The sequence below is a fragment of the Peromyscus eremicus genome, chromosome 6 (genome assembly GCF_949786415.1).
Source record: "Peromyscus eremicus chromosome 6, PerEre_H2_v1, whole genome shotgun sequence".
Classification (NCBI taxonomy): Eukaryota; Metazoa; Chordata; class Mammalia; order Rodentia; family Cricetidae; genus Peromyscus; species Peromyscus eremicus.
Window position 1 is genome coordinate 98,845,952 of NC_081421.1, and position 12,772 is coordinate 98,858,723.

The 12,772-nt window shown below is 40.9% G+C and overlaps 1 protein-coding gene across 1 annotated transcript in view; it reads right to left on the reverse strand.

The window, feature by feature from the left end:
• Positions 1-2,014: 2,014 nt before the first annotated feature.
• Positions 2,015-12,772, reverse strand: part of Alpk1 (alpha kinase 1) — a 63,989-nt gene continuing 53,231 nt past the window's right edge. The window contains 5 exon segments of the mRNA XM_059266215.1: positions 2,015-3,274; positions 4,897-5,083; positions 6,648-6,810; positions 11,508-11,661; positions 11,910-12,771. Coding sequence (XP_059122198.1) covers positions 3,075-3,274; positions 4,897-5,083; positions 6,648-6,810; positions 11,508-11,661; positions 11,910-12,771 — 1,566 coding nt within the window. The 3' untranslated portion in view covers positions 2,015-3,074.

A 12,772-nucleotide genomic window follows, 5' to 3' on the forward strand; every position in this document is an offset into this window, starting at 1 on the left:
ATTACTAATTAGCTCTTACACTTAAACTAATTTATAATTCTTATTTGTGTTTAACCATGTGACTTGGTACCTTTTCTCTGTATGGCATTCTCATGCTGGCGACTCTCTGTCTCCCCCTTCCTCTTCCCAGAATTCTCCTATCTGGCTCTCAAGCTCAATCTCTTCCTGCCCAACTATTGGCCAATCAGCTTTTCATTAGCAAATGAAAGTAATACATATTCATAGTGTAGAAAAGGATTGTTCCACAGCAAGTAAATGACATGAGCCTTGGGATAGCACACAGATTAATAGAAATGGGCTAATTTAAGTTGTAAGAGCTAGAAAGTAAGAAGCCTGAGCTATTGGCTGAGCATTTACAATTAATATGAAGTCTCTATGTTGGTTATTTGGGAACTAGTGGGCAGGAAATAAAATCTGCCTACAAATGGCACCCAATGTGGGACAACTACATCCACATAAAACCTGAGAGAACCTGGGAAAGGGTTCTAGAAACACAAAAATGGAGCCAAGAGTGGCTTCCTAGTCTTGTGTCTCTCATGCCAGCTGCAGTACATGGGTGAATCTCCTGGCTTAGCAGTTTAATGGTTCATTCAGTCAGAAAAAGATTATAGATACACAGTAAAGACAGATTCAGACCAAAAAAAAAAAAACTCTGAATAGGTTACAGTGTGTTTAAAAATATACATAGGCTTGGGAAAGAGAAGAGAAAGAGTATATACATTATTAGATTAAATTTGTCAAATACAAATAAACTGGATCTTGTAACTGTAATTCTTACTTGATAATTTTTGTTATATACAATTTTATTATGTTAAAATTAAAACTTCCCTTTTTAATTAGACAAAAAGGAGGAAATGCTGTGGAATAATCCTTTTGTACATTACGAAGATTTGTCACTTGGAGTGATTTAATAAAAAGTTGACTGGCCAGTAGCTGGACAGGAAGGGTAGGTGGGACGGCCAGACACAGAGGAGGCTGGAAAGAAGGAGGGCAGAGTCAGAGAGAGAGAGTCACTAGCTAGCCAGAGAGTAAGCAAGACATGCCAGAGAGGTAAATGCCACAAGCCTTGGGGTAGCACATAGATTAGTAGAAATGAGTTAATTAAGTTGTAAGACCTAGTTATTAAGAAGCCTGAGCTACCAGCCGAACATTTGCAATTAATATTAAGTCTCTGTGTTGGTTATTTGGGAACTGGTGGGTGGCAAAGAAAAGTCTGCCTACAGAAAGTAGCACATTTTATTCCAGAAGGAGTTGTTAGTGTGGAGGTTTTTAACAAGGCCTCAGTCTCACAGGTAGGGACAAAGTAGATTTACTTGCCCTATATAGATGAATTGCTAAACGGTCTTATTAATAAAAAAAAAAAAAACCCAGATCCAGATATTGGGGGTTAAAACCTGAAGGATCAGAAAAGCAGAAAGAAGCCAGCCATGTTCTCACCACTTGGAGATTTGACAGAGGATCTATTCAATGGTATCTGTTCTTTCTCAGTGGCGGTCCATTTCCCTTCTCTGCTTGTCACTCTTGCTCACATCCCTCCAGTCTGTCACTTTCTCTTTCTCTGCTTGGTCTTCTTCCTAGGACATACAAGTCTTTGTCCATCCCTCTACACAAATTCCATGGTACTCCTTGATGACCCCTCACCCCAGACATCCATATAACACTGTATGTGATGGTTGACATTGATGGTCAGTTTGACAAGATCATCTAGGAGATAAACCTCTAAGCATGTCCATGAGGGAGGGTCTAGATTATGTTAACCCAAGTGGGAATACACACCCTAAATGTGGGTGGTACTACTGAGGCATTCTCAGCCCTCCCTTTGTACAATTCTCTCAGCAGGAAATAAAACTACTAATCACGTGTGCAGAATGTTTATGGGGCAAAGAGTAGGCTGTGGTGATCATGTGGTATGTTACCATTTCTCTATCACATCTTTCATAGATAGAACTGGAAAGAAACCCAGAACATGAAGTTATCTTGTATCACACACAAACATATAATAAAGATTGGTGAATTCATCTCAATAAGACAATTCTCTTTGTGTTGTTTGTTTTTGCTCTTTTTGAGGGTCTGCCACCGAGCTCCTAATTGAATCACACATGAAGGCTTATTCTTAATTATAAATGCTTGGCCTTAGCTTGGCTTGTTGCTAGCTAGCTTTTCTTAACTTAAATTATCCCAATTGTATTTTGCCTCTGGGGCTTTTATCTTTCTCTATTTCTGTATATCTTTTCTTTCTTACTCCATGTCTGGCTGTATAGCTGGGTAGCTGGCCCCTGGTGTCCTCCTCCTTCTCTGGCTACTTCTTCTTCCTCCTTTCCTCTCAGATTTCTCCTTCTATATGTCCTCCCTGCCTGCCAACCCCACCTATTCCCTTTTTCTGCCTTGCTATTGGCTGTTCAGTTCTTTATTAGACCATCAGGTGCTTTAGACAGGCACAGTAACACAGTTTCACAGAGCTAAACAAATGCAACATAAACAAAAGTAATGCACCTTAAAATAATATTCTACAACATGTGTGGATAACAGTTTTATGAAAAGTCAAATGTTAAGAGAAAAACAGAAATTGGAATCTTATCAGAAGAGTCTGGGCTTTTTAAATGTACAAGGAACTCTCAAGTTAGGAAAACAGTAATATTGTCAGTTATAACAGACAATGACCAAAAACCTCCAAACAAACAAACAAACAAAACAAAAACCCAAACCCACCAAAAAAACCCAAAAATAAAAACAAGACAAAAAACCCAAATCACAATGGCTTAAATGACGGATGTTTTCAACTGAGTTTTTTTTAATCCCTTATGTTGTTTTCATCATACAACTCAGGACCTCCGATATCACATACAACTGTAAACCCCCTGGCATGTTCCTGTATCAGAGGGAACAAGGTCTGCAGGATTTTGTCCTGACAAGCAAATGTAGGCCTGGAGTTGACACTTTTCAATTCCTCTTGTAAGTCAATGGCTGGAATCATCCAGTGGCTGAAAAGATCAATACATGCCATGCTGTGTGCCCTGAAGGAGGCAGATCTGATGCTGGGCTCCTGAAGGCCTGTCAAGCTGCCAACCTACAGCCTACATATTACTTGGTTTCTCTAGTGAAGGTCTGGTCAGAGAAAGACGACGGCATATTTCATTACAGCTTGCATGCTGGTTATTAAAGAAGTAAAATATCCCCCGCTTCCCAAAATTTGTAGTGACGTCTTTTTGATCAACGGAGTGAATTTGAGGGTCTGTAAGATAGATGAGGCCTTTTCCATTGCCAGTCACCCAACCTAAAAGAGAAAGAATACATCTGAGCACCACATACCCTAGAAATGTCAACACATACACCCGTGCACATGCACACATGCAAGTTTAAGCACACACACATGCATGTTTAAAGTGATACAATTAAAACTTGATCATCCTGTGGTTTATATTTATTAAGTTTCTGCCAAGGAATTTGAGATGCATATCCTAATTATTAATTTAAAGAAGAGAACTAAATACTATATTGTTACATGTGTCAAGTATGACATACTGAGATAATGAATATTCACAGAATTATAGAGCATAAAGTTCATTCAGAATAATTATTAAAATCTCAATGTTGAGCATTTCTCTCTTGATTTAGAAGCTTCTTTATGCCTTATTCACTTATAGGTAAATACTGCTTACCCTACACTTATGTATTGAGCACAGATATTGTACAAAAATGTTTTAAACACTAAGTCCACAGTATTGAACAAGATAAAAAAATTTGTACCAATTGAGCAAACATTCTCATAAACACAGACAGATCAGTAAACTATGAATATGTAAAATATGCAGTGTGACAGCTATAAATGTTATGAAGGAAGAATGGTAGATTAAAGAATTCTTGCTAGACTATTTACTGACATGAATTATGGTGAACACAGTAACCAACAAACTGAAATATCAATATTAATGCAGATTTAAAGAAAAGTCAATTTTAAGTACACACAGCTTTCTATTTCAAAATTATTCCAATTATGAAACTCAGTTATCAACTTTCACTATGGATAAAGGGCTAGAGAAAAGAAAAAGTGGAGATGATTTTAAATTCAATTAATTGATTATTAATTATTAATTTGCCTGTGGAGGTGTGGTGGTTTGAATGAAAATGTCCCCTATATACCCATAGGGAATGGCACTATTAGGAAGTGTTGCCTTGTTGGAGTAGTGTGGCCTTGTTGGAGGAAGTGTGTCACTTTGGAGGTGGGTTTTGAGGTCTCATATATGCTCAAGCCATGCCCCGTATAACAATTCATTTCCTCTTGCCTGTAGATCAAGATGTAGAACTCTCAGCTACCTCTCCAGCACCATGTCTGCCTGCACGCCACCATGAAGATAATGAACTGTAAGCCACCACAATTAAATGTTTTTTTTTTTTTAAATAAGATTTACCATGGTCATGGTGTCTCTTCACAGTAATAGAAATCCAAACTAAGACAGGAAGTCAGAAGGGGGTGTCAGGTAAGCTGGAACTAGAATCACAGACAGTTGTGAGCAGCTAGCCTTGTGGGTTCTTGGATTGAACCCAGGCCCTCTATAAGAGCAACAAGGGCTCTTAACCACTGAGCCATTCTCTAGTCCCAAGAAAAATGTCGAGAGGACTCTGAAGTGAAAAGCAGTAATAAGAAACTGATTTTATTCACATCCACTCAAGTGAGTAGAAGCTTCTAGGGACCACTCTGCAACTTAGCCCAAGAGACCACAGAATGGATAATGAGATGCTTAAGTCACTCAAGAATCATTTACTGCATGCAGTAAAATCAATTAACTTTAGTTCCAAATAGTACCCTGCACACAGAATGGTCAGTGAAATATGATTAATGATTAGTGAAATCAGTTGCATTATTCAGAATAAAAAGTAAACCCCTGCTTTACATACCTTGCAAATCAACCACAACATCTCTGTGCTTAGAAAACTCGTAAGAAAAATGGCCATAAGCCAAGCCATATTCTGTAGCTTTGTACTCAGTTTTGACTACTTTCGTGTTATTTGATAACTTGACGAATTCTCCCAGTATGTAAGGTTCCACACTGATGCATCCCTTTATAGTCTTATCTTCCAAAATCTGAAACATAAAGATGGGAGGCAGTATGCACAATGGTGAAGGCCACTATCTCTGCAGTAGGGTAGATATCAGTTCGGACTGAGGCTTTGCCGTGTAGACATATTACTCTAGATTTCAGTTTCCTCAGAGGTAAGTCTAAGAGTAATAGTAATAACTTTTTAGTTTTGTTAAAAGGATTAAATGATAAAACATAAAGTACCTAGCATTATCTGTAGCATAAAATAAAATCTAAAGTGATTATTCTTCATAGACTAAATTTCTCACTTAAAAGAGTAGGCCACAGGGGCTGGACAGATGGCTCAATGGTTAAGAGCACTGGCTGCTCTTTTAGAGGACCAGAGTTCATTTCCCAGCATCCATATGTTAGCTCATTTCTATAAATCCAGTTCCTGGATTCAATGCCCTCTTCTGGCCTCCATAGGCACAAAGCACACAATGGTGCACAATCAATGCAGGCAAAATATTCATACACATAAAACAAATTAGGACACAGTGACCTCACCTCAAGCTGGCTTGCAAGAGCATATGAGTGGATCATGCCTTGGGACTAGAGGCTACTATCACATGCATTTCCATATAATGAGGTTGACTTACAGATTAGTACCAATGCCTGTTAAGATGCTTGAATACAGCCGGGTGGTGGTGGCACACGCCTTTAATCCCAGCACTCGGGAGGCAGAGCCAGGTGGATCTCTGTCAGTTCGAGGTCAGCCTGGGCTACCAAGTGAGTTCCAGGAGAGACGCAAAGCTACACAGAGAAACCCTGTCTCGAAAAACCAAAAAAAAAAAAAAAAAAAAAAAGATACTTGAATACTTTCTGACATGAAGACACAAATCAGATGATATTTATATTATAAACACTAAAAAATGAGTGAAACTTTCTCTGGCCAATGAAAAAAATCATTATAAATATGAATACAAGAAGGAGCCAATTTATCTAGAGAAACAGGGTACTCTTGATCCTAAAAGGAGAAAGCAGTAGGAAGATTTGCCTTCATCTTTCTAAAGTGATGTTTACTGAATAAATAATGGTTTCAATGTCCAGGATAGAGGAAGGCAGGTTAGGACAAATCTAAGAACTGCCTAAAAATTATTTGAAAGTGAAGTACTTATGTTTTTTTTTTTTCTTGCTAAATGTGTTTAAGCTACATCTTAGTATCACTTAGTTGCAAGGATTTGGAGAAAGAATGCAAAACAAAGGGTTATGTATCACGCTGAAAGAATAATTTGTATAAAATACAACCTTGAGGGTCCCTTTGAGGAGAGACAACACAAAAAGAAAAGTCTAGTAAGAATGCTAACTTAACCAGATGTTAGGATCAATTGTTGCTCTAATGGCCCCATTGGACTGTCTAGTCCAAATGAATGTGTTGGAGGGGGACAGAGGGTCATTTTTCTCCTCTTTAATAGGATGAAGTTGATGAAGCAGAAGAAGGAGCCAAGGAACTGGATGTGTAAGATCTTACCACGACCATGCTAGAAGTAGACTTGTAATAGAAATATTACCTAATGTACTTTTGTAGGCTTGTGTAATCAGGCAAACTCGTGCTTTTTAAAGCCTTACCAGCAGCACTGTGGATGGGATGTAGAATATCTGCGTTGGGATCTGTTGTTCGTAGAGTCTCTTGTTAAATTCCATCACGTAGTGCTGAGCTGTCATCTGCCGCTCCACGTCGGTGAAGTGGTGCCGGAGCCCTTTCCACTCTTTGTATTCTTTGCCTACATATCTATGGACAGGCAGAACCCACAGAGCAGCGTGTGAAATGATCGTCACTGTAGAGTAAGTGACAGGCGAGAGGAGACATGCGGTTTAAAAGGTATTTGCTGGTCCTTATCGAATCAGTATCAATTGTCTTAACTTCAGATTTCAATAATTTTGTAAAAGCCATTTCTACAACAGAGCACAGTTCATGCTAGCTAGTCTGAAATGATATGGGAATATGGGGGGAAACTGACTTCTCATTGTAGCAGTTCTTCATACCTCTGTGTAAACCAGGGGTCAACACAGTGTACTCTGGAGCCCGATACTCTGTCAGCTGCAGTGTGGTCTTAAATATATGTTAGTCAGTGTGAAGTTCCCCTCTATCCCTTCCTTGTGTGATTTCATTCTTGCGAATACTAACTTTACCAATACCTATTATGAGCACACCAGTGTGCTATTTCTGAGGCTACCGAGAAAAGTGTGAGATACAAGACATGTAACTTCCAAGAGCTCATAGTCTAATTGGACAGAGACTATACAATTAAATTGACAGTAATTACAGTACTGTATGCCACTGTAGTGATCTTTACTTGCTATCAGTTAGCATGAATTTATTAGTAATGTTCCATGTGCTTGGAGTGACCTACAAAAACCAGAGGGAGTGGTCAGCATCGTAGACCATAATGAGAGTAACCTCCCCACCTAAAAATCTCTGAATATAGTATGTAACTGAATTCAAGGAGGCTACAGCTCTGAAATTCAGACTCCTGAGGATGACAGGGGACCTGACAGTGAAAAGTGCACACAGAGGTGGAGCCTCTGGAGCATCAGAGAGCATTCCAATGAGAAAGTGTCCTGGGAGGGACACCCAGTGCTGAATGCAGGTCTGCAGAGGGTTTGAACCAATCCAGAGCGTTTCCTTTTTTGACTGAGGCCAGAAGTGTGTAAAAAGGGCTGTCCCTGTGGGGTGCCAGCACTGAAGCATTTCTGGAACATTCTTCCAGAAGTGTGGATTGTCGCTCTATGAATAGGGAGACACTTTTCTTCTCATTTTATGCTATTTTTCCTTAGAATGGTTTTGTTAGCATCAGACTCCTGTGGCCACTTTTATTTTAATACACAAGTGTCTTCATTGTTTCTTCCATTAGATACCTTCACGTATGTGACTGCTATTGTTTATGATTTCTGTTGTTGCTACTGGAAAGTCAGCTGTCTATCTAACTGACGTTTCTTTGTAAGTAAATAGTTTTGCTTTGCTTTTTTGATTGTAAGATTTAAGATTTCTTTGTTTTAGGAAGTCTGAAGTCTTTCCTTCTTTCCTTCCTTCCTTTTTTCCTTCCTTCCTTCCTGTTTCTTTCATTTCCTTTTACAGACTGTTTGAATCCAATATGATTTGTGTATTTGAAAATTGATGTCTTTTGGCAATTCTGGAAAATAACAAGAAAATTTCGGATCAAACACTGCTTCTGTTCTCTTTTCTCTGTTACATTCTTTCAATCAGACATGTCTTAAACCTCCTCGTTCCATTTCTTATGTGGCTTATACTCAACGAATTTCTCATTTCAGAGCATCCTGTGATACTCTGAAATTGTATATATTAGCTTCCTGGGGTGGCACAGGGAAGCACACAGAGGAATCAGATTCTGTCATAGTTCTGAAGCCCCGATGTCCCAGATCAAGAAGCAATAGGTTACTGCTTTCTCTGAAGGCACCAAGAAAGATCTGCCCTGGGCCTTGCTTCTGGTTTGTGGGATCTCCTTGGCCTACTTTAGCATAACTGTAATCTTCATATGCACTCTCACTGCATAGAGGCCTACCTCCAAATTCCTTTTTCACATATGTCCTGTTTAGAGGACAACAGCTGTGGTGGATGGAATAAGAATGACCCTCATAAGCTCAGATATTTGAATGCTTAGTCATCAGGGAATAGAACAGTTTGAAAGGATTAGAAGGATTAGGAGGCGTGGCCTTATTGAAGGAAGTGTGTCACTGGGGGTGGGCTTTGAGGTTTCAAAAGCCCGTGTTAGGCCCAGTCTCTCTCTGCCTGTGGATCAGGATGTAAAGCTCTCAGCTCCAGGACCAGGCCTGCCTACATGCGGCTGTGCTTTCCTGCTATGATGGCAATGGACTAGTCCTCTTAGACTGTAAGCCAACCTCCAATGAAATGCTTTGCTTTGTAAGTGTTGCCTCGGCTGTGGTGTCTCTTTACGCCAGCAGAACAGAGACTAAGATCTGACTGTACTGGGATGTGGGTTCATCCTACTCCAGGATGACTTCATCTTAACTACAGCTGGAATGGCTCTTGTTTCCCCAGTATGAATACTGAAACTTCCACTTATGAATTTGGGGTGATACAATTCAGCTCGTAACACCTCATTCTACCACTTATATATGACTTGGGGCAAGTTCTTAACATCGCTGTGGCTTAATTTCCATCTCTCAAAATCAGGACAACAGTAACACGTGCCTCACAGGGGTTCTGAAGATTGGCTGAATTAGCATAAGGCATTTCAAATGGAGCCCAAGACCTAATATTATTATAACATTCAACTGTTCAAAAACTGTTCGGAGTCACCCAATTTCTCTGTCTTTCTCCTTGATTTTCTACATTATTAGGGTGTATGAACAGGGTCAACTTTAAAAGTTTGAAGTTATCCATTATTTATTTTTTATGGGTATTAAAAAAAATACAAATGTTATGAAATTAGATCCTAAGCTTAATGAGGGTATCACTCATTTTTCAGGAGACGCTTTGTTTAGAGTTTTGTTCAGGAACAAAGCCAAATGGAAACAGGACTGCTGTGGGATGGTCTGTATGTCAAGTGTGTTGCTGATTGGTCAGTAAATAAATCACTGATTGGCCATTGGCTAGGCAGGAAGTATAGGCGGGACAAGGAAAAGAATTCTGGGAAGTGGAAGGCTGAGAGAGAGACACTGGAGCCGCCATCAGGACAAGGAAGATGTAAGGTACCAATAAGCCATGAGCCATGTGGCAAAGTAAAGATTAATAGAAATGGGCTAAATATAAGAGTAAGAGCTAGACAATGACAGGCCTGAGCTAATGGCCAAGCAGTTTAAATAATGTAAGAGTCTGTGTGTTTATTTTATAAGTGGGCTCTGGGACTGGCGGGACTTGGTGGCGGGAGCTGGAGAGAAATTCTCCAGCTACACAGGACTGCCCAGACATTTGCATCCATGTAGGTTTTCAAAGATAACCTCTCCGTGATGATGTAGCCCTTCCTGAGTCAGCTCTGTGTAAGGGGTCTCCAAACACACTTCCTCTTCATGCAGCTTTTGTCTCCAACTATATCCTCACTCCATCCTGCTCTAGACTTCTATGGCAGGTGACTAGAAGGCCCAGTGATGACTTATGTCACTCTGGGTATACTCCATCCTTGAGCTCAGAGGATTCCCTTCCCTTTCATGTTGACCCTCTGATTTACTGTAGGAAGCACAGCTTAGAACATGCGTTGGAGAAACCAGGATTATCAATCATGCAGGCCTGTTTCCTTCAATGGAAGGAAATGAATGATGCCTAGTCACCAAAGTAAAAAGTGGTCCATAAACCTGGTGATTCTTTGCCATTCTATTAGGAGCCAGCCTCCACCTGAATTCTCCCAATATCCTGAACATTGTTTAGACCCTAATCCTGCAGTGAACAGAACACATCCCTGTGAGAGAGGCCCCATGGACTTTGCATCCTCCACCAGTAGAATCTATCCTTTCGCTTATCTCAGATCCTTCCTCTAGGACCTAGCAAGAGCTCTGTTTATCAGCCAATAGAATTCATTCTTACTGTAAAGGTCACAGGTCACAAGTTCTACTGTGTTTAGATGTAAGAAAAGTAAACCATGGGATCAGTCTCTGGAAGGCTACAACCTAGTGTCTGCAAAGATAGCACTGTCTTGAATTTCATTCATTACCCCTCATGGATCATCCCCACCTCTGCAGGCCATGATGCTTGTGTGTGTGTGTGTGTGTGTGTGTGTGTGTGTGTGTGTGTGTGTGTGTGTATGTGTTGTGGGGGTCCCCAACTATCTATAATATGGCTAAGATCTCTAATTTTCTTGTCTGTACAGTGGGTTTAAAAATGTTTCCCTGGTGAGTGCTGTGGGATGGTCTGTATGTCAAATGTGTTGCTCTGATTGGTCAATAAATAAAACACTGATTGGCCAGTGGCCAGGCAGGAAGTATAGGCGGGACTAACAGAGAGGAGAACTGAGAGAACAGGAAGGCAGAGGGAGACACTGCCAGCCGCTGCCGTGACAAGCAACATGTGAAGATGCTGGTAAGCCACGAGCCATGTGGCAAGGTATAGATTTATAAAAATGGATTAATTTAAGATATAAGAACAGTTAGCAAGAAGCCTGCCACGGCTACACAGTTTGTAAGCAATATAAGTCTCTGTGTTTACTTGGTTGGGTCTGAGCGGCTGTGGGACTGGCAGATGACAGAGATTTGCCCTGACTGTGGGCCAGGCAGGAAAACTCTAGCTACAGGTGAGCTTGAGATCATGTATACACAGCATCCAGACACTAACATGGCGTAGTTCTATGATATATGGAAACTGTCATCAATTGACTAATGATGAAGAAGGAAGTCAATATAACTGAAAGCATATATTTTGGCCATATCTCAACCCTTTCAAAATCTCATTAATGTCTACTTAAGCAAAAGGAAAATTAGCCGGTCATGCTGACGACACACATTTTCCAGTAATACCTCCCCAGAGTTTCCTCCTGATGAAGATAGTGGACCCAGAATGCGTTTCTCTGCTTGCCTTTCTTCTTCACTTTCAGGTAGTCCCCCAAATACACTACAGTTTCCTGGGCGGTCCACAACTCAGACTTTTTGGAATATTTTAGCAGAAGGGCATCTGGAAAAAAAATAAGGTTAGACTTCTTTAAGTCATTTTGAACGGGGCTTGGCAGCCAGTAAGTACACTTTGCATGCTCGCTGTAGGTTCCCAGCAGGAAATTCTATGGCTAGAGAAGCAATTTTCCTAGTGAATCACAAAATGCATCTTTCATGACCAGTGAGTGGTATACCCAGCAAGCTGTTCCAGGGGCTCACAACAGAACCGTCCAGAAGCCTGGAGCTATAGACTAAAAAGGTTGCACTTACTATGTGCTTGTTGGAGTTGACTGGGCTTTAAAACCCCTGTATTCTCCAGTCTCTGAAGCAGCCAATCGTTTTTCACTCCTGCCAGAAGTTTTTCAAGGTCATCAGGCTGTAGAGTGCGAGCTTCAAGGATTTCTTGCCTGGTCTGCCCTGGCGATGAGACAAAAGAACTCCTACTGGAGTTCAGAGGAGACCATGAACTTTCCCCTTCCAAAGAACTGTTGGAAAAGGCAGGCGATTCCCGCCACCACTGTAAGGATGAGCTGGAGTTCTGGCTACACTTCAGCAGGCTTCCAACTTCTTTTTTTTCCTCTGTGGTGCTCAAGTCCTCCTCAAGGACTGAGAAGGGACTGTAGCCGCTGACAGAGGAATTTGGCCTCTCATCTCTCTGCCGTGGCCTCAAAGCACCTGGTCTGTGAGTGCCATCTTGGCCAGTGGAGTAGACCTCTGTGCTGTCAAGTAGTTGGCCCTCCTCATTCTCTGTAGAGGCATCAGGATCCACACCTTGGTCTTTGACTGAGCTGCCTGTCTTTGCTGAGTCAACATTTTGAACAGACCAATGAGGAGAGAAAGTCCTACATGTCAGCATTGAATGGTTGCCTTCTAAACATCCCAGTACTACCTGAGAGTGTGGCGGCTCATCTTCTTTGTTTTCTTCTGTTTCCCCTTCTGGGTCAACTGAGGAAGCGTCATCTGTAAAGGCAGGCCCTGTGAATCTTTCAGTGAGTTTTCCCCCATTCTTTCCTCTACACTGGTCTTTGACGTCATACTTGGTTTCTGGAAAATGACCAGGTATTTCACAGGTTTCTTTTTGTTGAACTGAAGGATATGTGGTCATGTCTGTGAACTTGCCAGAACCAGACAAG